The sequence below is a fragment of the Lissotriton vulgaris genome, chromosome 2_1, assembly GCF_964263255.1.
Source record: "Lissotriton vulgaris chromosome 2_1, aLisVul1.2, whole genome shotgun sequence".
Lineage (NCBI taxonomy): Eukaryota > Metazoa > Chordata > Amphibia > Caudata > Salamandridae > Lissotriton > Lissotriton vulgaris.
The window spans coordinates 1,444,958,260-1,444,983,863 of record NC_141687.1 but is presented as its reverse complement, the minus strand read 5'-3'; the positions used below and the strand labels follow the sequence as shown (position 1 = coordinate 1,444,983,863).

General features: G+C 43.5%; 1 protein-coding gene across 9 annotated transcripts in view; it reads left to right on the top strand.

Moving 5' to 3' along the window:
• LOC147732730 (NXPE family member 4-like) overlaps window positions 1-25,604 on the top strand; it is a 572,962-nt gene that overhangs the window by 523,975 nt on the left and 23,383 nt on the right. For all 9 annotated transcript variants that reach the window (XM_086957288.1, XM_086957286.1, XM_086957290.1 and 6 more), the window contains one exon: window positions 14,809-15,027. In XM_086957288.1, the coding sequence (XP_086813414.1) occupies window positions 14,809-15,027 (219 nt within the window). The remainder of the gene's footprint in view (window positions 1-14,808; window positions 15,028-25,604) is intronic.

The window sequence follows — 25,604 nt, the reverse complement described above, 5'->3', positions numbered from 1 at the left end:
TTATTTATTGTGTCTACGAGAACCAAATTCCAATTCAGGCACTACAATGGTCATAACTAGGGGCAAGAAAGCAATTCAGGTTGAAAGAGAGGAAACACCCTCGAAGAAAAGGAAAGCCCGGGGTCCATCGAAGGCCATTCCCCAACCATCAGTGGGAGTTAATCGGAAGGTAGCCTCAAGGGGGTGTGGCGGGTGCTGTCAAACTACATCGGCTACCAGTAGTGATAGCCTACCCGGCCTTGACATTGATACCCCACATATATTTAATGAGGAAATACTCTATACACGGACAGTGCAGGGAATTTCAAATTTAATTGAGCCCTGATAGAAGATAGACTCAACAAAATGGAGCAGGGTATATCCCATAGTTCCTTGAGCAATTCCAGCGCACAGTCGGGCCGTGGGGCATTTCATCTCAGGCGGGTGGGGTGGGTTTGCATACTAGAGGGTCTGAAACCAATGCACCAAATTCCACCGAACTAGCCCCTGCTGATAGTCATCATGCCTCCCTGCTACATGGAGGCACTAGCTTACCGGGTTCGCAGCATGTGTCGAGAGAAACTCGCACATGCTCTCCCCAACAATGTCCTGCAGGTGCTTGGCATGCTTTTAATTTTTTACATCTACCCCCGTAAGCCACTTCCTACACTGTAGTCCTAGGTAACGTCCCTGGGTTAGCATCACAGGCACAGGGGGATTGGTCAACCCTGAGAAACAAGGCACTACATCTGCTGAGCGCAAGGACAGGGATCAAAAACCAACTATTCACTGAATCTAAAATAGTCTGCAGAGTACCATGGGTAGGGTAGTCCCAAAAGTGCCTGACTGTGTGGTCCTAAGTTTTAGGTCTCCTGGTTTGGTCCAGCATATTTTGGAGAGGGCAGGGGTTGTCGCCAGAGATGATATTTCTGTTCTCGCTTTGGGGTATTTCTATTGACCCACAGCTATCACTAGATGCTTCGAATGGAGAGGGACACCCCAATCACTTGGCCAATATAACTATTCTGTACCCCTAAAAAATCGTTTTGATGTTTTTTCTTCATTAGAAGACATTGATTGACTTGAAATACTTGATTGTTCCGTTTTATTGGGAACAGGCATATTTAGGGGTCACGCCGGCTATGGTAACAGTCCCCCAATTTGTGACCCACTTGATCCTCTTAAAACCCGGGATATCACAATAGAGCAGGATACAATAGGTAATAACCCTGGCTATCTTGGGGGTGTCTATATAACCAAGGTGGAATTGGTTACAATATACAACTACGTATCACAGGCTCTGGTAGGATGTATCGTACCAATTACTAAACATTTAATATATATTTTGTGCACATTTTTTCGCAATATTTGCAGTAGCGCAGTTTACATCAGGTCCTGGAGAAAGCCTGGTGAAAGACACCCATAGGGCTGAAACATGTAGGCCAATTGCTTATGATAGTTATTCTTTTAAACTATCTGCATCTGGTTTTAATCTTGACACTAAGATAGCATTTATTAAAGTCATATTTGTCTTAGTAGCCAATTTTAACATTTCTGCACTTTTCTTTACACTATTTTGCACTGCAATTCATCAGCACCACTGAGCAAAATATTCAAGTGGTTGGACGTATATCTGGTAATGACTGTAATGTAGCTGTCCCCCTGGATAGGTGTGGGCTACAGCGGCCATACAAAACACAACCATTCCCAAGTGACAATGTTCCATCAACTGTGGTGGGCTGATGGGATTTATTTTGCCTCAATGAATGGAGGTTTGCATTAACCCTGCTTTCTCTGTTTCTCTATCTCTCCTTGTCTTGACGCTTATAGACCGGTAGTTCCCTTTTTGTTGTTTCAGTTGTGGATTGGGGATAGGATACTGACTGGTCTTTAAATACTGTTTCCCTAGGATCCTCTTTTGAAAAAAATGTTGTGCCTCATATTATAAGGCCCAGTTCTCTGCCTTCAATAACAACCTGGTACAGTTCCAAATCCCCCTCAATACCTACCCTATCATTTAAGAACACCGAGGTCGAGACAGTCCTCTCCCTAATTCCGAGAGGAAGGGCCCCGGACATGTTTGTTTATGATAAGGATAACTGGGTTGTTTACATCACTTATCTTTCTAATGCCATTGCATGCATCCCTGACACCTGGTTTGGCGCAGTTATAATACCAGTATATAAAAAGGTAGACCGCGCACTACCTAGCAACTATAGACCTATCAGCCTTATAGATTCCATCCAAAAAAATTGTTGCCAGGTTGGTACTGTGCCGAATCCAGCTGTGGATAGAGGAGTCTGAGATTTTATCACCACTGCAGGCAGGTTTTCGCCCCCATACCAGCACCATAGATCAGGTGCTCAGGTTTGTGAATGATCTACTGGCGGGTAGTTATTATAGGAGGGGGCACACTATATGCGGCTTTTATGGATCTTAAGTCCGCTTTTGACTTGGTTCCTCGCAAAAAAATGTGAAGAGTCTTCATAGATGTGGGGATGCCATTGGAGTTACTAGCAATGTTAGTCAAACTACATGACTCCAATTACGCAGAGGTTCGTTGGGGCACACATGGTGAAGTAACGGATAGATTTCCCATTTTAAAGGGTGTGCGCCAAGGATGTGTCCTCGCTCCCACCCTGTTCTCTTCATTTATTAACTGGGTCATTCAGTACTATTCCACATGCCCCACTGATGCTCCCACCTTGGAGGGCTTGAAGATCTCCCTACTCATGTTCATGGACGACACCTCAATCCTATCTAAGAGTCAAACAGGGCTACAGGTTGCCCTGTCTCGGTTTAAGGAGTTTTGTTGCAACCATGATTGGGTGGTCAATGTGGACAAGACAAAGTTCATGGTTCTCCACAAGTGTAAAGCCATTAAGGGTAAAGTGTACATGAACAATGTCCTTTTAGAAAAGACTGAAGTGTTCACTTACTTGGGGATAACCTTAAATAGGAAGCTAAACTGGAAGCCACAGATTGACATGCTAGTTCTAAAACATGCTCAGCTGGCTGGGGCTCTTATTAAAGAGCACAGGCTTTCATTCACCAAGCATATAGCCCCCGCCCTCAAGATATATGATTCTAAAGTCACTAGTGCAATCCTATATGGCGCTGAACTCTGGGGCCATGAAGATATAACCCCCCTGGCTACTGCCCAAAACAAATTTATAAGGGCACTAACGGGTTTGCCGCAGCCCATTCCATTGCTGCCTTTATTTTTGGACTTGGGTTGCTTTTGCATTGAGGATCTGGCTCGATTCAGGCTTATAGGTTTTTAGAGGAGGCTTTGGGTTACTCCTGAGCTCTCCCTGTATGCCAAAGCTCTCTTGGATTTCAGGGGTGTAGGCTGCCTAGGTAAGATCAAATGGCTTCAGTACATAAAAAACACCTTGACTGAAATGGGGATGTGCATTCTGTGGGAGAATCCAGAAGTCAACCCATTTCCATCAAAAAAGGAGTTCAAGGCAGCTTATTTGGACATGGTGAAGATGAAGCATTTTTCCTCTATCACAAGGCCCACTTTGTCCAAGAATTTCCTAATGATCAAACATGAACTTGGGTTCGAACCATATTGGGATTTTATTTTAAAACCGTTTGATAGAAAGCTATATCACCAGTTTAGGGTAGGTGCCCTTCTAATTAAAGTTTTTACAAGCAGATGGTATTTGCCTACGACAGAAAGGTGCGCCTTGTGTTTAGCACAGATTGAATCAATTGTTCACATCTTATTTGTTTGCCCGGCCCACAGGTTACTCTGGATGAAATGGCTCAAGCCTTCTTGTTCCAGCCTGGGTACAAGATCTGCTAAGGAGGCCCTAAGGATCCTGCAAACATGTACCCAGGAATCAGGAATCCATCATTGTCGCTATAGAAAATGTTTGAGTTGGGCATGGGCCATTCGGGCTAACAAACTAAGGGAACACTAACTTGTTTCAATTTTATCTTTTACCAACCTCAAGGGGTGTGTGGTAGGTTGATCTTGCCGAGTCTTGATGTAGAGTCTAGTGACCTCACTAAAAACCCGGGCAGCAGTATGTCTAAACCACTGCCATGGGCGTTCTGGCATTACAACATCGCTCTGTCTAGAAACTATTGCTGGGTTGATATATCTCATATCACATCTTTTTAAACGTATGGATTTTATAGCGTATTAGAGCATGTTGATCTGACGTACTAATATGTAAATTCATGCACCTATTATTGTGGTTCCCTTACATTAATGTCAGTTCTGTATTTGACTTGAGCTTTTTTAACTTTGTATTTTTAAACTGTTTTAACTTTTAACTGACTGTAATGTCTTTTATGATTTTTAGAATCGAAATAAAGACTAATGAACTGAACTGAACTGAATAACATGAGCGCATTGTATATTTAACAATCCAAGATGGTGGATACCATGTGGATTATTAAATACAAAATAAGTAAATTTAATAGTGCAAATTGCCTTTTTTGTACTCGTGTGCGACCTAGCAGCAAATGGCAGCTATCATGCCATCAAAAAAAATGAAAGTAAAATTAATTAAAAAAATGTAATGAACCTTGAGGGATTTGGGAAGCAAGGGAGGACCATGTGGGGGAAAGGCACTGGGAGTGGGCAAGGCCAAGGGAGCTATGGAGGCGCTTGGGACTGGGCAGGTAAAGGCCCAAAACAATATTAAAAAAGCAAGGGAGGGGTCGGGAAAGTAGTCGACGAGCTTTCGGAGAAGGCATGAGGGAGCGACAGGGAGCACATGTGTTGGTGAAGTAGGTCTTTGGGAGGGAAGCTGCACACAAATGAGAGAGAGAAAACCCATGCGCTTTCATGGGTGCTGAAAGTGAAAGAAAAAAATCTGCCCAATGGAAGGATATAAGTGAGTAATCAAAAGGATGGTAACTAGGTTGTGCTCCTGGTTAGGGACAAATGCGAGAAGACTAAAGTGATCTATCGAATAAGAAATCAGCAAATGAATAACAATAAAGACAATCAATAGTAAGTAATTGATGGGCTCTAAGACTATTGTGGGTTTTTGGTATGGTCCACAAGAATTTCCTAGATCTGCTGGAAGTTTTTTCCCATCGAGGAACATTTTTCCAATTTTCCTGCCCAGGATTGCCATGCCTAATGGCAGAGCCAGACAGAAATACATTTGGCACATGTGTTGGAAAGGCCACTCCAAATTGGACAGCCCTGATAACAGTGTTCACTACATGCCTATGGGAAAACAGATTTTTAATTCTAATTAAAAAGGGGATTTAAAAAAATATTCTACTTCGAAAGGGAGCAAGCTTGGTTCCTAAGAAACTTGCTGATATCTCCCACCCAGTGTCACAAAAGACCACATACGTCCCTTTAAAGTTCCATCATGTAGGCCTATGATTCAATCCTGTGGCAAAAAAATGCCATAGTCACTTAGGTCTGATTTACCAAGTTCTCGCACAGCGCAGTGCTTCAGCCGTAAACTCTCCACTGTGCAGCATGAGAAGGAGAGAGCAGGAGAGCGTCAAATTTATTGAAATATGGCTCTCTCCTCTCCTCTCCCTAGCGCAGCTCTGAAATCAGCTGCCGTGCACCACAGAGATACAAAAGGGGATGATGGACGGAGCATTTGAGCCAATCAAACACTCAGCCCCAGTCAACTGATCTGGGTTTAATCCATCACCATTCTTTAGCTCACTCAGCCACCCCAGGTCAGACATGGCCATATGCAAATCAGTCTGACCCTGTGCCTCATGGGAACAGTCCAGCCCGAACTGCCAAGCCATGTCTTCCCTGGACCGGAAACAAGCATCCTGGGACCAGTTTCGGATTCATAATTAGTTCACCACAGAGACACCTTTGTGCCATGGTGCCAGGTTGTCTCTGTGAGTCTAGCATAGGTTTTGTACTGGAAGGGTACTCTTACAGTACACAATACCTTGCATAGGCTGACTTCAACCCTTTTCTGCTTCCTTGTGCCTACTTTAAAAGGGCACCGTTTTCTGAAGCTAACCCGTTAAATAGTTTAGTAAATTGGGTTTAGCATCTGAAACCTTGGGTGGTTGCATGGGAACGCCCATGCACCACCCAAGTGCACTGCCTTGGAGTTAAGTAATACAAAGCAGCGATATGTGCTGCTTCAGGTCACTTTCACGTTATTTCAAGCGTTAGGCAAGTTTATCGCTGGAAAGCAAAGTGGAGAAATGATTTTGTGCTGATTTGCGTCACAATGGCAGAAAATCTTAGTAAATCTCCCTCAAGTGGAAGTTCGAGAAATGAATGAAAAGACCGCCCTAGATCGCGCCTGATTTGCAAGTATGAACCTGGCTACATTCAAGCTGAGACTACCAGAACGATGACTACTGTACTCCAGTGTCTCCCCATAACAGTATCTGCAGAATCTACAGACGGGAAAAGCAACTGTCAAATGATCAGGTGACTGTTGGTCTAATAAGGCACCAGAACTGCTGCTGTTTTATACTTTGTATCCTAGACTCGTTTTATGCAGCTTCCTTTCAGGGATACCAGAAATGCCAGACTGCTACAAGTGGGCTCCAGATTGCCTCTTATGAAAGAAAAGGTATTTCCCCCTTCACCCCCATGAAAATTGTTTAATTTTGCCTGTGGCTTTAACTTCTGATTGCTAGAACCTAATAAAAAAGGAAACTTCAAACCTTTTACCAAGCTTACTGTGATAATTGGCAGGCTACTAAATGAGAATAAGTATTGGTAAAGCCAGCATGTCTGGGTTTAATGTGTTAACACAGGGAGCATTAGCCCATTGAATCGAGACTCACAGGAGGGAGCCAGTAGAAGTGGACAAGGAGAGCTATAACTGTAAATGAGTCCCTCTAGTGGAGGCGAAAAGATACAGCCCAACAGTCAATGGTATTCAGTCAGAGATTGACTCCAGTGGACTGAGCCAACACATAATTGACGAAGGCTCAAGCCAAAGTCTGAACCAGGCTTATCAAAGAAAGACAGTGGCCTGAGTGGCAGATCAAACATCTACTCCTTGTATGCTGTTAGCAATAGGTCTGTTTCAGAGCTGTGCTGTCAAAACCCAGACCTAAAAAAATACTCCTGTGGGTTCCCGGAACTTAGTTCCTTGAGGATGCAGAAAACATGGCTTGCCTCCTAATGAGGTTACATTGTAGCATTTTATCAGTTTTTACAGTTTGGCAGACTAACAGTGCCAAGTGAAATTCTGGTGACTCAAAGTAATTCTGCTGAGATTTAGGATCCAGTTTACAAGATCATATCTCACACTTGGGAAGAACCACGCTTAAAAAAACAAAAGGTGATGGGAGGAATGTTTGCCACTGACAATCCCTCAGGTAGCATTTCAACCCACCATTCTTTTGCCCAAAATGCCACCTCAGATTAGACTCCATCAAATTTACATCAGGCCCTGCCCTCCTCCAATAGAAGCAGTCAAGCATGAACTGCCAAGCAGGTTCCTCTCTGATCATAAACACAAGGAACCCAAAACTGGATTCGGCCTAGTTGGGCATATTCAGTCCAGTGCAGTTTGGTTCCTGTAGCACAGTCAGCATGGTACCCGTGGCTGGGCATACAATTGGCCACGTTGAGCGTTACATAAGACACAAAAGATGATGAAAGGGATGCTTGCAAAATAGTATATAACCACTGGACCTCGCTCAGGGTAGCATTGCAACACATCGTTCTTTTGCCCACCATGCCACCTCAGGTTAGACCAGGCAACTGTTCAAATGTATTGCCACGACCATTTACAAATCTGGGAAAGGTTTCAGAGAAACTGACGCTGTCTGGAATTCAAGAATACTGATAATAATCCAATGTCTTTAATAAAGCTCAAGCATAATTACAGTACTTACAAAATCCATTACGAAAAAACAAATGCCTCACATTCCTAGATCTAAACATACATTCAGCTAACCTGACCACCTAAAGATGCTCCAGTGACTGGAAGTTTGTTGGGACAGCGAAATGTCCCTTGGACGGCTCTGAAGCTCGAATTTACCATAGCAAGCTTCTGCTTTTTCACAAATGATCAAAATGGAGTTTTCTTTTAGATTGAGACCCAGAGTGGGACTCTCCGATCTAGTGCGCCTTCTACACTGAACGTGATAACCATCAACTTTCTGGGCTACATAAGATCAGCAGTTTTGGTAGCTATAGTTTATCATGACACAACAGGCCTTTAACCTACCTGTGCAAAGAGTCTATTTTTAAAGTTGTCTACCTTTCCTCTGCAACCGAATACTTTACACATCCATGTGAAACATGTATTTTGCATGTGTTTATTGTTTTGTGCCTATAGCATGCATATACGGAGCATGTCATGTGCCACCCTGCCTCCCTGCTGACACAGACATATGCTCAACTGGTCTGAAATAATGTCTTGCAAATGTATCCACATTTCACCAATCTGCTGCTTTCAAAATATTCTCCAGGCTTCCGCCAAACAAACAACACATACTTACCATTGCTCCTCTGATGGAATGAGCTCTGAATTGTTCCATATGTACACCTGCATGTTCCATCACACATCTCACCCACCTAGAGATTGTTGCTGTACTTACTGCTCTATGTGGTTTAACAAACGAAATCAGCAATTAATGCTCGCCATCACTTCTATTCTCTGTTACTCTGCACTCATACTCCCTCAAACAATCTCCCACACACAACTTCTTGGACTGTTCATACCTAGGATAAAATACAGAAGACGACATATTAGTTCTCTTATGTATCTCAAAAAACACACCACCCGGAATGAAGTACCTATTATAAATCTTTAAACACTTCACATCAGACACCCTTCTAAATGAAATCAAACACAACAATGTCCCTTGCTTAATAGAAATATTCTTATTGCTCAAATATCTATTCAAAGGCTACTCATTGAACAGTTTCAAAACTAAATTCACATCCCACATAATGTCATAGAGAGCCTTAGGAGGGGAAACAACCTTTACAACCTTTAGACCGCGATACCTTTACAACGTGGTCTTTACAACAACCATGTTGTTAGAACACTATGCCATTACTACGCAAGTTATTACATCGACTTACAGTAGATGGCACTCTAACATAAGGAATAGTATACTTTACTATTCCAACACCTTCCCTACTGTTGCATAAGCTGGAGTTGGAATAGTAAATTATACTATTCCTGATGTTAGAGCACCATCTACTGCAAGTCAATGTAATGACTTGCTTTGTAATGGCATTGCGTTCTAACAATGCAGTCATTGTAATAACCGCGTTGTTAAGGAACGCGATGTGATTGCATGCATTGTAGCATGCTATATTCCTTAGGAGGCCTCTTTAACTTCATACTCTTTCATTCTTTACCTAACAAAACAATGCTACCAACAGATCTACCTTCTACAAATGCATGACCTGCTGAAACTGCTGATCTATAACAATTAATGGTACAATAGCTTAATACCTTTTTTAAATGTTCCACCAGGAAAATCAAAAACTCTACTAAAGAGGTCTCTACAGGATCCAAACTCTGTTCCAAGCACCAGCGCACCCAAATCCTCCATACTCCATTGTATCTTTTCCTTTTTCCTGGAGCCCAAGATTCTTCAAGTAACTTCGCAGCCTCATGCGAAAGTCCCTTGAAAGAACTTGATCCCCAGATACCTTTCAAACAAGAAGGTCCAACATACCGCTCTGATTCAAAGGATGAACTTCTCCTTGCTCGTTTACCAGCAAACCCTCTTCTGCTTTCATTAAAAAGGGAGCCGCGCAAGCCAACTCCAACACCCCCGGAAACCAAGCCTATGACACCCAAAAGGGAGTGACCAGAACCAACTGACATCCTTCTCTTCTCACCTTTAGTAACACCACTCAGATCACAGCGAAGGGTGGAAATGCGTACCTTTTCACATTCAACCATGTCTGTTGAAATGCGTCTATTGCCACAGCCTCTGGATCTAACATCCAGGTGTAAATCCTCCCCTCTCCAACTGGCGGGTCAACCGCGTTGCAAACAGGCCCACTTCCAATGGACCCTAAACCATCAAAATCCTCCAGAAATACTCCTTCCCCAGCATTGTCTCTGTAATCCTTCACATGCCTGGAATTCCAATCTGCAACCATATTACTTACTCCCAGATGATACTCTGCTCTCAAAGCTATTTTGTTCTTTAGAAAAAACATCCTTAACTCCTTTGCCATATCCAATAGTATTTTTGATCTGCAACCTTCCAAACGAAAAGTTGTGCATCTTCAAAACCACTGTCTGACCCTGTAACCACTCCTTGAAGCTCTTCAAAGCATACAACCGCGCTGTCAGTTCCAGACAGTTTATGTGTTGATCCTTCTCTTCCCTTGTCTAAGCTTAACTTGTCTCCTGAAGTCCCAGTTGAGCCCTCCACCCTAAAAGGATCGCATCTGTCCCCAGAATAATCCAGTAGGTAACCAAAAATTGCTTTTCCATTCCAAGCTTCCAAGCTGTGCAACCGCAACTCTAGCTCCTCCTTTGCTTCCACATTCAAAACTACCTGGTCCCCATATCATAAACCTGCTCTCAATGCATCTGCTTTCACCCTTTGCAAAGCTTGATAATGCAGGGGCCCAGGAAAAATTGCTTGAATTGAAGATGAAAATAAACCCAGAATCCTTGACAAATCTTTCAATGTCAATGATTTTTTCCGCAGAACTCTCAACACCTTTTTCTTTATCATTTTCACCTTCTGCTCTGGAACTTTAGCACATCTCCAACTGTATCTATTGTAAACCCAAGGAAATTCAAGCTCTGGGCTGGTTGAACAATTGACTTTGTTTGGTTTATCAAAAAACCCAAGCTCTCTAACATATCTATAACAACCTTGAGTTGTCTCCTCCATTCCTCTGCATCCTGTGACATCAGTTAGATATGGTCTAAATACACAATTAAACAGAATCCTTGCTCTCTGAAGTATGCCATTACTACACGCATTAACTTCATGAAGCACCAAGGTGCTGAAGACAGACCAAAAGTAAGGTAAAGGAATATATATTATTGGCCTCTCCACCTGAATTGAATACATTTCTGACTGCTTTCCTTCATTGTTACAGTGAAGTATGCATCTTTTAAATCCAACTACTCCAGCCAATCTTTCGACTGTAACATGTCCCTTAGAAGATAAATCCCTTTCATTTTGAAATGTCTGTAAGCTAATGATCGGTTCAGACTTCTCAAATGTATTACCGGTCTCCAAACTTTGTCTTTCTTTTCCACCAAAAACAATGTGCTTACAAAAACTTGTAAATATTCCTCTATCTTAAATATTGCTTTTTTAACATTTCCTTCACTTTTAAGTCCGCAATCTCTATTTGATCTGGAGTCTGCACTAATTATTTTGGCTCTACGCTCTTATATGGTCTTTGAACAAAATCTATTTTGAACCCTTGTACTACATTTAAAACCCATGGATCCCTTGCAATCATCTGCCATGCTTCTAAGAAAAACCTTAAACGACCTCCTACTTTTCCCAGGGAAGAACCAGAAATTGTCTGCATACTCACCTTGTGGGCCTTGTCTCGATTGACTTCTTCCTCTTCCTCCTCTTGACCTTTGGTACCTTCCTCTTTGAGAGAAAAAGCTTGAGGAACCTTGAAAACCCCTTCCTGTTCCTCTGTAGATAAAATTGCATTGGGACCTCTGAAAGCCTCAGCCAGCATACGGTCCCCGTCTGCCAGCCTGAAAAAAAACCCAACCAAAATACTTTTCTCATGTTTGTTTGCGCCTTTTCCAGTGCAGTAAAAGTAGAAACATGTTTCCCTAAACTTTTTACAAAAACCATCTCCAAAAAGTAAGCCTTTAGCCTCCTCACTAGGCTCTTGATTTGCCATACCTCCCAGTTTTGGATTGAGTTTTATCAAAACTGTCTTCCTCCTCTCTGCCAAAACATCCAGAGTTAGCATTGCCTAAGAAGACCATAGCTCTCTGGCTCCATCCGTGCATCAGTTGCATGTCAACTTGTTCACCAATAACGTAAGCCTCTTCTGCCACTTCCAGTATTTTTCCTAATGGACTCAACACATCTAGTAAATGATCCTGACACTGTTTCAAAGATCATTCTAAACCTTTCCTTAGATCTTATCCTAATTTAAATACATATGAAATTAAATCTGGGTCCAGATTTGGTGTTAGGCAGACTTTATTGTCAATCTGAGGTCTTGAGCACTCCGCTCTCAATACACTCCTCACCTCTCTTTCTAAGTGTTTCCTTACCCAATGTTTGATAAACTTAGCCACATGATGTTGTGGCCACCAATCTGCACTTCGGAGGTGCCTTAACTCGTAAGGGCTAAACATTTCCCCACCTAGAGGATCCTTTAATACTGCCTTAGAGGTAGAGACCTGATCAATCTTTAAGTCTTCATTTAGATCATCTTCATGATCCACATCAAAAACATACTCATCGTACATTTTCTCACCTCTCTCTTAATTTCTTTCATCCAAATTCACATTATACTCCTCGTCGGAATAATCTTGCGTGCTGCCAAGGACACCTTTCCTTTGTGTACCGCCAAGGGCACCACTCTTCTTCGTGGAGTTAAAGCCATCCTTCCCTTTCTTATCCATGTGCTTAGCTTTTCTATCCCTTTTTGATGCTCTTTTCGATCTTTTATCCTTTTCCTCCTCTGAAAAAGACCAAAAATCCTCCTCTGATCGATTTTCCTTCTTTTTCTTGTCCATAACAATCTCAACCACCTCTCTTATTAAGCTCTTCGTCTCACACTGTATCAATCTCTTTAGACTCTCCTCACTTACGCTTCCCTCAACTACCTGCTAGCTAACACTAGCTTCCTCAGAACTCATTCTTGAAACACTATTTAACAAAATATTTATCACTCCTAATAGAATCTTAAATATTCCTCTCAATCCTCACTGTTCACAATATCCAATCCTCTGTTTCTCTGAAAAATGATCAGCTGTTTTTAAACTTTCTTTATTTAAACGTCCTACTGTTCACGCTCTTGTACTTTCACATACTATTATCCCTTTTACTCCAAAACTTGCGAGATTTTGGCAGCCAATCCTTATCAATGATGATGGCGTGACCTCACAGATTGTCACGCTATCTCTCGAGGAGCCCACTGGTTAACTTCAAACTGCCAGCATCTATCCGCTCGACCCTCGAACATCGAGGAGACGTACAAGACGTTAACACAGCACTCGTATTGAAGATACTGCGCGCCCCTCTAAGCCTCGAGGACACGTGTGAGTCCCAGCAAACTACAATTGGTTTGCACAGGGCCTTACAATCGGCTGAAAGTATTACTGTAAGGTCTCATGCAGTTTATTTCTTCTGAATATGATGCAATTTACTTAAGAAAGAAACCATAAGCCATAGCCTAGTCCGTTAAACACAGTTCCCAAACAAATAATTAGACTCCCACATACGTGCTCTTATGTAAGAGAAACTCCTGTACAGTTAAAAATTTCTATAAATTAACTAACACATACAGCTTCTAAAAATTGGAAGCTTAACCTAATACACCACATTTCAAGCAATCTATTCCGTAATTTATATATCCACATACAACCCAACCGTTAATTCAAAGGTTTAATGAATTTGTACTTATCTGGTCAGGAGCAGCATTTAAAAGAGGATTAATGTCCTATGCAGGAGAAATGTATTGACTTTATTATTCCAGTCCTGGATTGTTGTGGTTAATTCGTTAAAGGAGATGCTCAGGAGTGGCAAATAAAAGATTATGCATAATGGTAGCCTCCGGTCTTGTAACGAAATCAGCAGGCTACGCTACAGCGACTACAAGTGTGCGGCCATCTTGTTGTGCGGTCAGCCACAACCCCACCTTTAGAAGGTCTCAAATTTGTATATAGCTCTATAGATATTGGCAGAGGTTGTGGTGAAGTACAAGTAGAGACTGGTGAGTTGCCTGAAGTAAAATGTTCCAAATGCTGAATAATGCCACAAATAATATAAAACAAGTGAAATATAAGTGAGTCTTTGAGGTCTTGAGGACGAGTTCAAAATATTGTATGAATATGTACAAAGAAAATAGAGCATGGACAATCACCGCCTTGTCACCTACCGTGGTTTCAAAGAAGGCAAATTGAAAGGTCATGGACATTGTGCACTTGTGCGATTTACAGAAATGGTGAATTAAGGTGCATTCCAAAAAATACATTAATAGATCTCCACATCAGAGAGGTGAAATTATTTTACCATCTGGGGATTCACGATAGCTTACCATCAGGTGACCTTGAAATAAAAACCTGAAGATACTACATCTTTCATACCATTTGAGGGGGGCTTTAGATTGCCGAGAATGTTATTCAGTCTTGCCTTCCCATCTCCAATGTTCGACAGATTATTGTAAGTATTATATTTGAGAACCTGAATGCTGTGAAGACACCATGGTTCATGCGCCGGCACTGAAGGAGCAGGCCAGCATTCTGGGAAGTGTGCCCTCAAAGTGAATGGGAAAAGTAAGTCATAAGGGACAAGTTCATTTTTCAGAAGAGAAAAGGAAATTCATGGGTCATGCAATTACTCATGATGGTGAAAAGCCAACATCGACTTTTACTATAACTGAAGATGTGTAAGTATTTTGTGAAGTTCATTGAGAATATTGTTTAGGAGTTGCGGCTCTTACAAGGAATGATGAGCGAAGTGGAGCAAATTCAACAGAAGGAGAAAGTAAAAATGTGATTTAGAGATTAACCTGAAAATTTGCACTGCGCCTAACTACTTGGTGTGCCCAGTTGTCTGGTGTTGGTCAGGCCGACACCTGAGTAGAAAACATCCATGTTGTTTCTAGCTGCCCACTTACATATACTGCAAAGTGACAAATGAGTTATGAATATGAAAAACCATGTAACACTGTTTCTATTTTTGTTTTCTGTTACCAAGAAAATACCAGTCAACCAACTGAAAAATGCAAGACAGGAATGCCATCTCCTTACCCTAGCGGATATTTCTTACAAAACATATGGCATCCCGTTTTCTGCAATATGGCGTCCTACAAAACTGGTGATGATTATCTCAACTGCTTGCAAAGAAAGCGTCTTTATCTGATCGGAGACTCCACCTTACGTCAGTACATAATGTACTTTACAGAGCATAACAAAAGTATGTTTTTATCCAATTACATTCTGAATTTCTCTTTATGCCTAATTCTTAGCACCAGCCTATGCAGGACACGTTGTGCTGTTGAATAAATCGTACTAAAATGTGAGCTACTGGATATTGCTATATTAACACCTCTTTTAAGTTTACTATATATGAAAACATTTGAATTTGGAGCCCTCCCTTGTAGACAGCGGAGTGCTCCGGGCTTCTATGGGCTCGGTAGAAGCCCGCAGAGCAACATTCCAATGTTGTTTTTGTTCATAGCTACTGCTGAGAACAAAGGGGCATATTAGCAACAAACAGCGATAATTATCGCTAAATGCGCTTAGCGCATTTTTTTTTAGCGCCGCCTATTGCCGGATATTATCGCAGAGATAACGTGCTATTAGCAACGTTTATCTCTAAAGCGATAAAATATCCGATGATAGCCGCTCAATGCGTGAATATCGCTGGAAATCCAGCGATATTCAGGCATTAACGCTAATGGGGACTTAACCTGAATATCCACCTCCCATTGGATAAACAGGTTAAGTCATGGTGTGAGCAGGCGTTAGGTTCTAGCGATAATCGAGCTTAGCGTGATTTTTTTTATCGCTTCGCCTGCCTTCTAATAGGCTATAGCTGTGTTAGCGACTGCTTTCAGTCGCTAACCGGTTGGGTACGCCCACTTTGCATGTCATTAGCGATAAACATTACATGCAAAGCGGGCCCCAAACCTGTAGCTTTCGCTTACAAGCTGTCGCTAACTGCTGTTAGTGGCAGCTTGCTAATAGGGCGATAAAAATATCGCTGCTTCAGCTGGGAAAAGTCCCGCTAAAGCGGCGATATCGCCCTTGCTAATATGCCCCAAAGTCCTCTCGGAGCCCGAAGGGATTTAAACCCCCTCTGGCTCCGATAGACCTTTGTTTTTAGTAATTTGAACATTCTGTCCTCTAGGGGTGGAATGTTCTAATAGCCTTAGAGGTTCGGGCCTTTAACGCCTAAGCAGGCCTTTACTTGCTGTAGACCCCGCTAGGTCGGGCTCTAAGACTATATTACATTATTTATCCTGCCTCACTTTTCAGATTAAGGAGTATCAGTAACTAAATGTGCATATTCCATTGTATTTAAAATATTGTACACAATACTTTACAGAACTAGTGTGTAATCTTTTTGGAGTCAACAAAAACGATGCAATTGTTTTAGAACCTGTGTCTTTGAGTGTACATTTTTAAGACTCTCTCACTTTTACGTGTAAAAGACGACAACAAATCCAGGCAGCAACGTGTTGGTTGTCTCTTCGCACTTAAAAAGTGACTCAAACAATTGAAAATCAAAAAAACAACTCCCATAGGAAACTCAAAGATAGTCTTAACCATCCACAAACCAGCTTCCACTTCTAATACCAGATGGTTTTATGCTTTTCTTTAACCATGCACAGCGCCAAGTTGCCTTTTTAGCAAGGCTTGCGCTATAGAAATACCATAAACAAACTGAAAAAAATTGTGTTCAAATGACTTTAAATAATGAACGTAAAAGGGAAGCTCTTTGAATTGCATTTACTCACTCACTTATAGTCAACCGTTGGACAACTTTGAGATGGTCCTTCAGATTTTCACAAGCTCTTCATTTTGGCGCACCACAACCGTTCTCCTTCAGGTCACAATGGCCCGGAATGGTAATTGCTTAAATACGGTGTGAGCAAACCTGACCTATTATTGCGTTTGAATGCACACGCACACTTTAGTGAGCCGTCCTTTAGTAACATTCACAAAGAAGTTCATGCATTCCTTTGTTTTATTGCACGGTTCATTCCGTCTCATAATCGCCAGATTGCTGTAGACACAATGATCAATTCTCGATTGTTCTATGCATACACCTGTGAGTGTAGGAGGTTCAATCAACATCACTGGCTGCAGGGAAAAACAAACTAGCTTGAAAATACTGCACAAGCTCTCGGATAATGCACTATTGATAGCAACACCCTGCAGAAGATCCATAGGTACATTTTCAATACATTAGAAAACAAAATTGGCAGCGCCGGCTCGCATCGGGCGGGCAGCAGGGCAGGGGATAGTCAACTCGTACATACGACGAAGGAGGAACGTAATTATTACGGGGCAGATTTACAAGCCCCTTGCGACACTTTCGCGTTACTTTTCCCATGTTAAAAATGATGCAAATGTGGCACAATGGGCTTGTAAATCTGCCCCTACGTTTCTCCATTTTGTCTTATGTTCGAGTTTACTAACCTTACCCCACACCCTGCCCCTCCTCTGCCGCACTACCCCGCAGCAAGCCCTATGGGAGCCGCCACTGAAAATTTGACACCAAGAATACTTGTCCTGTCAGCTCTTGTAGCTCTAACCTCCTACGCCTTCTGAAAAGACACAGGGGCAGATTTACAAGCCCCTTGCGCCAATTTTGCGTCACTTTCCCCATGTTAAAAGTGACGCAAAAGTGGCGCATGAGGCTTGTAAATCTGCCCCACAGTGCACAACCGAATGAGGGTACTTCTTTGTGACTCTAGGCCCGCATCTCTGGAGCTCTTTGCAGAGTGCCCTAATGAGAGACAAAGCTCCTCCCCTTCAACACATCTTCTGTGCTAGCTGGAGCCCTCATCCTAACCTCGCGAGAAGCCTGTAAATGAGATTACTCTGAGATACATACTGTGTCAAAGTAGGCCAAAAGCAGTTGTCCATCATGCACAAATGTAACGGTTATTGTTGTATAGGTATGGAAAAGGGTTATATCAGTAGAGGGTCAACATCTCCATCCATACACTCATACTCACGGCCCACCCTCTCCGTTGCTTTTATAATTACAGTCTTATTACATCCGCGGTCCTATATATCAGTCAACAAACAACCATATACTCTACCTGTAACAGGATCGTGGCACTTATCTCTCGCGTTGGTAGACTGCACTGCTCACTTGCACACTCGTGCTATGAACTTACTGTGGAGACTTACCAGGAACGCGACAGTGCGATTTAACGCAGACAACATGGATGTATGACATTACAACGCATGCTTTTACCACGCATGCTTTTACATCGCAACTTTTACAACGCATGCCTTTACAACGCATAGTGTTGAGGGGTGCTGGATAGTGAATAGTTTAATTTACTATTCCAACTCCAGTCCCCGTGGATAGTAGGGAAGGTGTTGGATAGTAAATAAAATCTATTCCCTATCCTAGAGCGCCCCTCAGCGCAATGCGTTGTAATGGTTTGCGTTGTAAACGTTGCGATGTAAAGGCACTGCGTTGTAAAATTTGCGTTGTAAAGGATGTTTCCTGACAACACACGTCACCTTCTGATGATACAGGGCAGCATTGGCAGATGAATGTCTGAAATTATATTGGACCGGAGAAACATGCTCTAAGGTGGTAGGCTCTTTTGCCCTTTTTAGGACTTATATTGTTCATCCATGCGAATACAAATATTCGACCAATAGTAAGAACAGAAACATACAGACAATCGGGCAGAATTCCAAGGAAAGCAAGTAGCAAGGCAATTTGTATTTGTCCAGCAAGATTTTGCTTTCCACCGTGAATGCTGCCCAGGTTCAGTGGTATTTACCTGGTACGCTCTGCAATAGAAACCACCTAGATACCCCTGCTGCCGTGCCACCAGGCAGAGGCCTCTGTCTCATCGGGATACACCCAGATTGCGCCTCATTCCATCCAGCATAATTTAATCTAGGTGTAGCCTTTATGTACACCCCTAACAGGTAGCTTTAGTAACCCATCCTTTGTAAGCTTAGTGTGGTTAATCCAAGTTCAACTTGTGCATGTGGAGCTGGGGGCCCAGATTTACTCTGATTTTGCATAATGGTTGCGTTACTTTTGTGGCACAGCTCAGACGCAAAATCATTTTTGCCATTTACTAAGCCACACAAAGTCACTTTATGTGACTTTGCGTGGTTTAGTAAATACAAAGTAACACAAAACACAGCACATACTGCTGACTTGTGTTAAATTGTTTTGGGTAGGTGTTACATGGGTAGAGCATGGGTGTTCCCATGCATCCACTCATGTATTTTGATATAAACCCACATTCACAAAGACTTGTAAACCTGTGTTTGTGCCAAAATGGTGCGTCTACTGACAGAGACATAACGAGGAAAGGTATCTTTATTTCTCCTCGTTACTTCCTCTTTCCATGCAGAACATATTGAAAGAGGAATATCCATCTAAGAATGTTTTAGTGCAGGAAGGAATTCCTGCTTGATCAAAAACAATCCTGCCAGTATTACAGGAACCCTTGCACAATGGTGCAAGTGTGCCTACGTTGGTGCTCGGCAGCACACTGCACCAACGCTAGGACAAAGCAGACATTTTTCTATATCTTTGTAAATGTGGATGATTCCTGCTCTCTCCCTTTAACGCAATGCAGCGCACCAAGTTTCCTTGCTGCGCCGGGTTGAGTGAAATAGTAGTAAATGTGCCCCTTAGTGTCTTTCATGCTGGATTCACCTGCTAGCTTGAGAGCACATGAGACCACACAGCTTCATTGCAGAGCTAACCCCTTCCCCTTCCCCCCCATTTTTTTTAGATCTGGCAGCTGCCTGTAGACAATTATTACCAATTCTATAAATTATATATAAAGTGGGCCTTGGCTCCTTCCACAGTAGTATTATCCTGTCATGTCATGCTATTGTAAGAAATTGGGCTATTGATCGAGGAGGATTTAAACCCTTCTCAAGCAACATCCACAATCCTTGTCAGGTTGAACCACAAATGTCACTAAATTAACCTGTGCTTAATCCTCTGGTAGCATGGCACCAAAGCAGTCAGGCTTAACTTAGAGGAACTGTGTTAATTAATAATTAATAAAGTGATAACACAACACAAGAAAAATCTTACCCTAATTTAGAAAATTAGAGTCAAATGTAACAAATAAAATGACACCAAAATAAATTGAATCCAAGCCTCTGAACGAAGTCGCGGTCAAGATTTCTACTTTCAGATTTTGTCACTTTTTTTGGAAGTTGAAAATTGCCAGAGGGATGAAGTTGCAGGATGTAGCTGATGAGGGCTCCACTAAGCCAGATGCCCTTTCTTAGAGGCCCAGCTGAACAGGATTTGCTGCTTTAGCAAAGGTATTTGGAGCTACCAGGAATTCATTCCGGCCGACAATGCATCTCAGGTAGATAGGTGAGTGGCTAGGTCCCGGTCTTGTGGCAGTTTTCAAGCCACTTTTTGCAGAAATATTTTCGAATTCCGAAGTTCAGGTTTTGGCTGGAGGAGCACCTTTAGCAGCACTTCCAAGGTTTAAGGACTAGTTGAGCATCACTTGGGGAGGTCAGGATTCACTTTAGGCCAGGTGCAGGGTTCATGGTCTCTGGAGCTTGGAATGTCCCTGTAGCTCTTCCTAGGATCCAGCAGAAAGGCAGACCGCAAGCAGCAGGGCAGTCCTCAGAGCTTAAAAGGCATGCTTCAAGCAGCAGTGCTGTCCTCTGGTAGCAGCAGGGCAGTCCGCTAAGGTAAAAAGCAGAACTCAAGCAGCACGGCAGTCCTCTGAAGTGCAAGTTTGCCCTGAGGGTCCTATATTTATACATGGTGCCAGCCTTTGAAATGGGGTAATGTTCTAGACTACCCCCTTGTCTGGTTCTGGAAATTTCCTTTCTTTCCCCTTCCAGGTTCCAAGTGGTCTAAGATGGTATGAAATTCCTTTAGAAGTGTGCGGGAGGTGGGCCTTTGAAATGGAAATGGAACAGGTCGTCCCTCCAATCCAGGTAGGATGGCCCTCTCCCAGCTACACCCAGGTCCTATTGCTCACTGTGCTCAATACGCATTCCTGATGGGGGAGCAATTAACAGGTCTCGACACCTAGAAAATCCTGGAAGGCTTTAGAAAATGTGTGGCAAAAAAAAGACAACTTTCTAAATGTGGCATTTTCAAAATTGTAATCTAAAATCCCACTTTACCATTAAGGAGGATTTTAAAGTACAATTCACTTGAGTCCAAACATGACATCTGTATCTGCTCCCAGTCAAAAGATAGGACCAATTAAATGTAATAAGGTAACCCAATGTTATCCTATTGGAGAGGAAGGCTTCACATTAGTGAAAAATGAATTTGGGAGTTTTTCACTACCAGGAAGTGTAAACCTAAAAAATACATGTTCTGCCTTTTAAATACAATGCACCCTGCCCTATGGGCTGTTTAGGACCTTCTATAGGAGTGGCATATGTATTAAAAAGGGAGGTTTGGGACTCGCAAAGGGTTTATTTTGCTAGATCGTTTGCATTTTAATACTGCACACAGGCTGCAATAGCAGACCTTGTACATGTTTTAGAGGGCTACTTAAGTGGGTGGCACAAAGTGTTCTGCGGGCCAAGATGGCCACCACAAGGGTGAGCCTCTATGAGGCACCCGGGCTTGGGATAACTTTTTTAGTCTAAATTTCAGTTTAAGCCTGCCATCTGCCTCCTACTGCTGTCACAACCTTCTACTAAGTCCCCAACAACTTCACAAATGTAAATGGATTTAAGACATCATTATTGTCTTTGATGATTCCAGTTTAATGTCCCTTAAAGCTTAGGATTCAGAGACCCAGCAAACTGAAAGTTTTTGTCTCTGGACCTGACAACTGTCCTCTAATCTGTAAAATTTTCCTCTACTGCTGCTCCGTCGTCTCAAACTTCGCTTGGTTTGCACCGCACTCCACTGATTTCCGGGTGGGTGTCTGAAAAGGGGCGACTGATCGGTGATCGTTACCGAAATCCAGCATTATGCCCCTGACCGTTAGAGCTGGAAGGCGGTAGTCATTGTGGCCCGACATACCCCTTCTGCCTCATTCTGACGTTATTGGCAAAACACTCTACAGATCTCCAGGTGGGTGTCTGAAAAGGGGTGACTGTCCAACGATCGCTACCAGAGTCCACCATGTTCATGCCCACAACCTTTAGAGCTGGAAGGCGGTAGGCGTGGTGGCCTGACATCCCTCTTCTGCCTTGGTCCAATGGTACTGTCCCAAAGTGTGGCTGCACTGCATAGCACATATATTCCATGGTTCCGGTAGGGTTCTCTGTGCTGGACGATCCTTTCCCAGGACCAAGTCCCCCAATGCATATGAAATGAAATTAAATGAATTTGTACTTGTAAAGCGCACTTATACCCCAACCGGGGTTTCCTGGCGCTGTACGCATACCGCTTTGGAACCCTTCCTGGCTTTTCCCTGTGAAATGCCCACTCCAGGGCACCCCTAAGGTGAAGCCAGGCATCCCAGCGCTGTTGGGGCCATTGTGTAGAATAAGCAAGCAATGAATCTTGAATCTTGAATCCGGCCATTCCCTCTGGTGTGAGATCAGCATAACCCCTGGCTATCAGCTTTGGTCTGCTCACCCGGGTGGCTTCGTGTGAGATCCTCAGACTGATTCTCTAGGTCAGCACTGACCGGTGGGGTGACACCCAGCAAGCTATAGACTGCTAGTGCAGGATAACAGTCTACGACAGGAAAACATACGTGCCGGTGGTGGGGCGACACCTTGCAAGCTATAGACCGCTACTGCGGGATAACGGTCTACGGCATGAAAACATATGGGCTATCCTGGAGATTATCCAATGGTTCCAGCGATCAATGAGTACGACCATTGTAGCCCACTACTACGATCTGGAGTTCTTGGGTTTGTGGAGTTCTTGTGCCTGTTGTTGCGCTCACGCTCTTCAGGGACCTGTTGGGAGCTCAATACTCATCGGTCCCTGGGCCTCTCATCAGTCCTGTACAGCCTGGCCTGAAAGCCCTTCATTTTATAAACAGGGCATTTATGAACCTTTGATTTTATCCTGTGCATGGTGAACAGCATATTTGCCTGTGCTTCCCTCTCCCCTCAAGGGCTCCTTGTGTTTTAGTCTCGCGACTTGTTCTTGACACACACTCTTCTTTTTTGTAGCTGATGTGTCGTAGAAGAGGACTCACTAGTCTGTTTGCCTCCTTTTTGCAGATCTCAGTCTCTATTTCTGCCCTCAGCTTCCCCTCTCTATTTTTCCTCAATTCTGGCTTACTTTCACCTTCCAAGATGGCGCCCCTAACTTACCCGCTCCCTCTTTACTGTTAAGCAGAGAAATACGACTGTCTCTCCACATTACCTGCACAAAAACTGAAAGAGAACTTCTCATACCCTATCAAAGAAGTAGCTCTCTCCTTTGCCTGTTGTCTAGCAGCTATCTTGTAGCAGCTACCTCCTGTATTTACGTACAGTGAGGTGGTGCCTTTCTATCCAGGATCGAACGCTCTGTGGTCGACAGAGAGGCCCAGGGGAGGGGCAGCCCATAAGCCCAGAAGCAGGCCTCAGTAAAGGACACAATCGGGGCAAGTCAGAGACAGAACGAATGCAGAAAGGGAGCCGAACCCCATAAAGAGGCAGTGTGGGTGACCCGCTGCCGCCGCAGGGCAGTGCTGACACAGCCGGAGCCAGGAGTGCAAGTACCCAGCTGGGGGAAGCGCAGGAGGAGGCCAAGGAAGGTGAGGAATCGAACACCTGACCCCGAAGAGGTGTGCATGAGAGAGCCGCGAGGCAGAGAAGCGGGCTGTGATCAGGGCAAGGAGGTTGTGTCCCTGCATATCTTCCCAGGATTGAATGCTCTGATATCAGCAGAGAGGCCCAGGGTAGGGGCAACCCACAAGCCTAGGAGTAGGCCTAGGTGAAGGGCACAACAGAGGGCGAGCCAGAGTCAGCAATATATGCAGAAAGGGAACAAACCCCCATATGGAACGTGGGGGGAAGCCCCGTGAGGAGGTCTAAGGTGGGTTACGACAGGTAAAGCAGACAGTAGGCACATCCCAACAGACCCAAGCGGAAAAAGTGGCTAACATCCAATTAACCGATTTCATTAACTTGTAAATTCCTTGTACAGTGACACTACATGTACCTGAGGATTGTAAATTAAATGTGACTAGTTGTATTTATTTTATTTACTTATTTTGAGTTTTATATAGCTCGAACATTACCCAAGTGGGTATCAGAGCGCATAAGTGATAAGTGATAATAACAGCCACACAAACAATATAGGAAGTAGTAGTACCAAGGCGGGGTGAGAAACTCCCTCTAGTCCAAAAGGGGAAACAGAACAAGACATAGTGACAGATCATATGTGTAGCCCATGTGCATTATCAGTGCCAGAGAACCTGGGAGCTACAGCAGGCATTTGTTCATCAATAGTACTTTCACTTGTTTTTTGAAAGCCACAGGTGTAGGGTTAACTCAGAATTCAGAAGGTAGGGCATTCCAGATTTTCGGGAAATCTCACGCACACAAGGCCCTCTACGACCTAGGACCTGAATGCCTCAACACGTGGTAAAATGCACAGAGTCCTAATTCAAACAGGAGGGGAAAAGGCAAAAATGTTGGGGAAAGACCACATTAAAGACTGTTAGGTTTAACAATGTTACTAATAGGGACGAGCGGTGCTTGTGGAGTTTTACTCCATGGAGTTATGCAGAGTTACCGAAAAATTCCACCTAATTCTGCGGAGTTAATCAACTGGGCAGGGTATTGCTAATGAGAGCCCCTGGCTTATACTCGCTCAAGCCCAGGTACACATATACCTAATTGTTCTGTGCAGCCCTCTCGCGTGCTTCTGCTGTTAATGCTGCCTTAATCTACATTTGATTACTCCGATCAGCCTTTGACGGTGATGGTCCAACACAACCTGTGGCATCACTGCTGGGCCCTCCTCCTCCTCTTCTTCTTCGTTTTTGGCTTACTCCTCTTTCTCGCTGCACCACCAATGCTGCTACTTCTTCCTCCTCTGAGTCCTCTTCATCAGGAAGCAGGGCCATCTGACTGACTCTGCATCATCTTCTCTGGGGACAATTCTGCTCTACCTTCCTCCGGTGAGAGATGGAGACCTCAGGGGGAGGTTGGCACTTTCTGTGCTGCAGCACCGTGCAACGTCCCCACCTGTCTCTTCCACCCACAGCCCCTCCTCGCTCTGTTCTTTGCTGGACTGCTGTGACCGCAGTCACACCACATCCATTGCCCCGCGTCCCCCGAAATCAGCTACAAAACTGCACCCAGCATCGCCATTCACTGCAATGAAGGGTGTGTGTGACACTGCACACAGCGCTTTGATGTCAGTTAGCCAGCCTATCGCCACCATGTGGAGTTGCCAGGTTTCTCAGAGATAAAAAAAGGCCGACTTGCTACAGAAACACGCCCTAACATTGGTCTTATAAAGGGTATGATGGCAGGAGGGTAAGTGCGCGCATGCCGGGTAAAGTCCACTCCACCATCAGTCAGAGCTTAGTTTTCACCAAACTCCATGAACCAAGCGGAGTGCAGAGTGAGCAAACTCCACAAACTCTGCAAGTGGGGCGGAGTTAACCTCCCTCCCCTGTTACTATACATTGAAAAGATAATTGAATCATTACATTTACTTTTCTATTTCTTATATACATTTTATACATAAAGTGGTCTTTATTCGCAGTACTGGTAAAGCAAATAGTTCTGATTTTAATGTGCTAAATGGCATTTGCATATGCAGTGCATGAAAACAGCATTTGCGCATGCCTGTAATTGCATGCCTTGGCTTTGACAATGTTTGTTCTGTCTGTGTAATACTAGGTTCCCATGGATCCTCACTGGGGA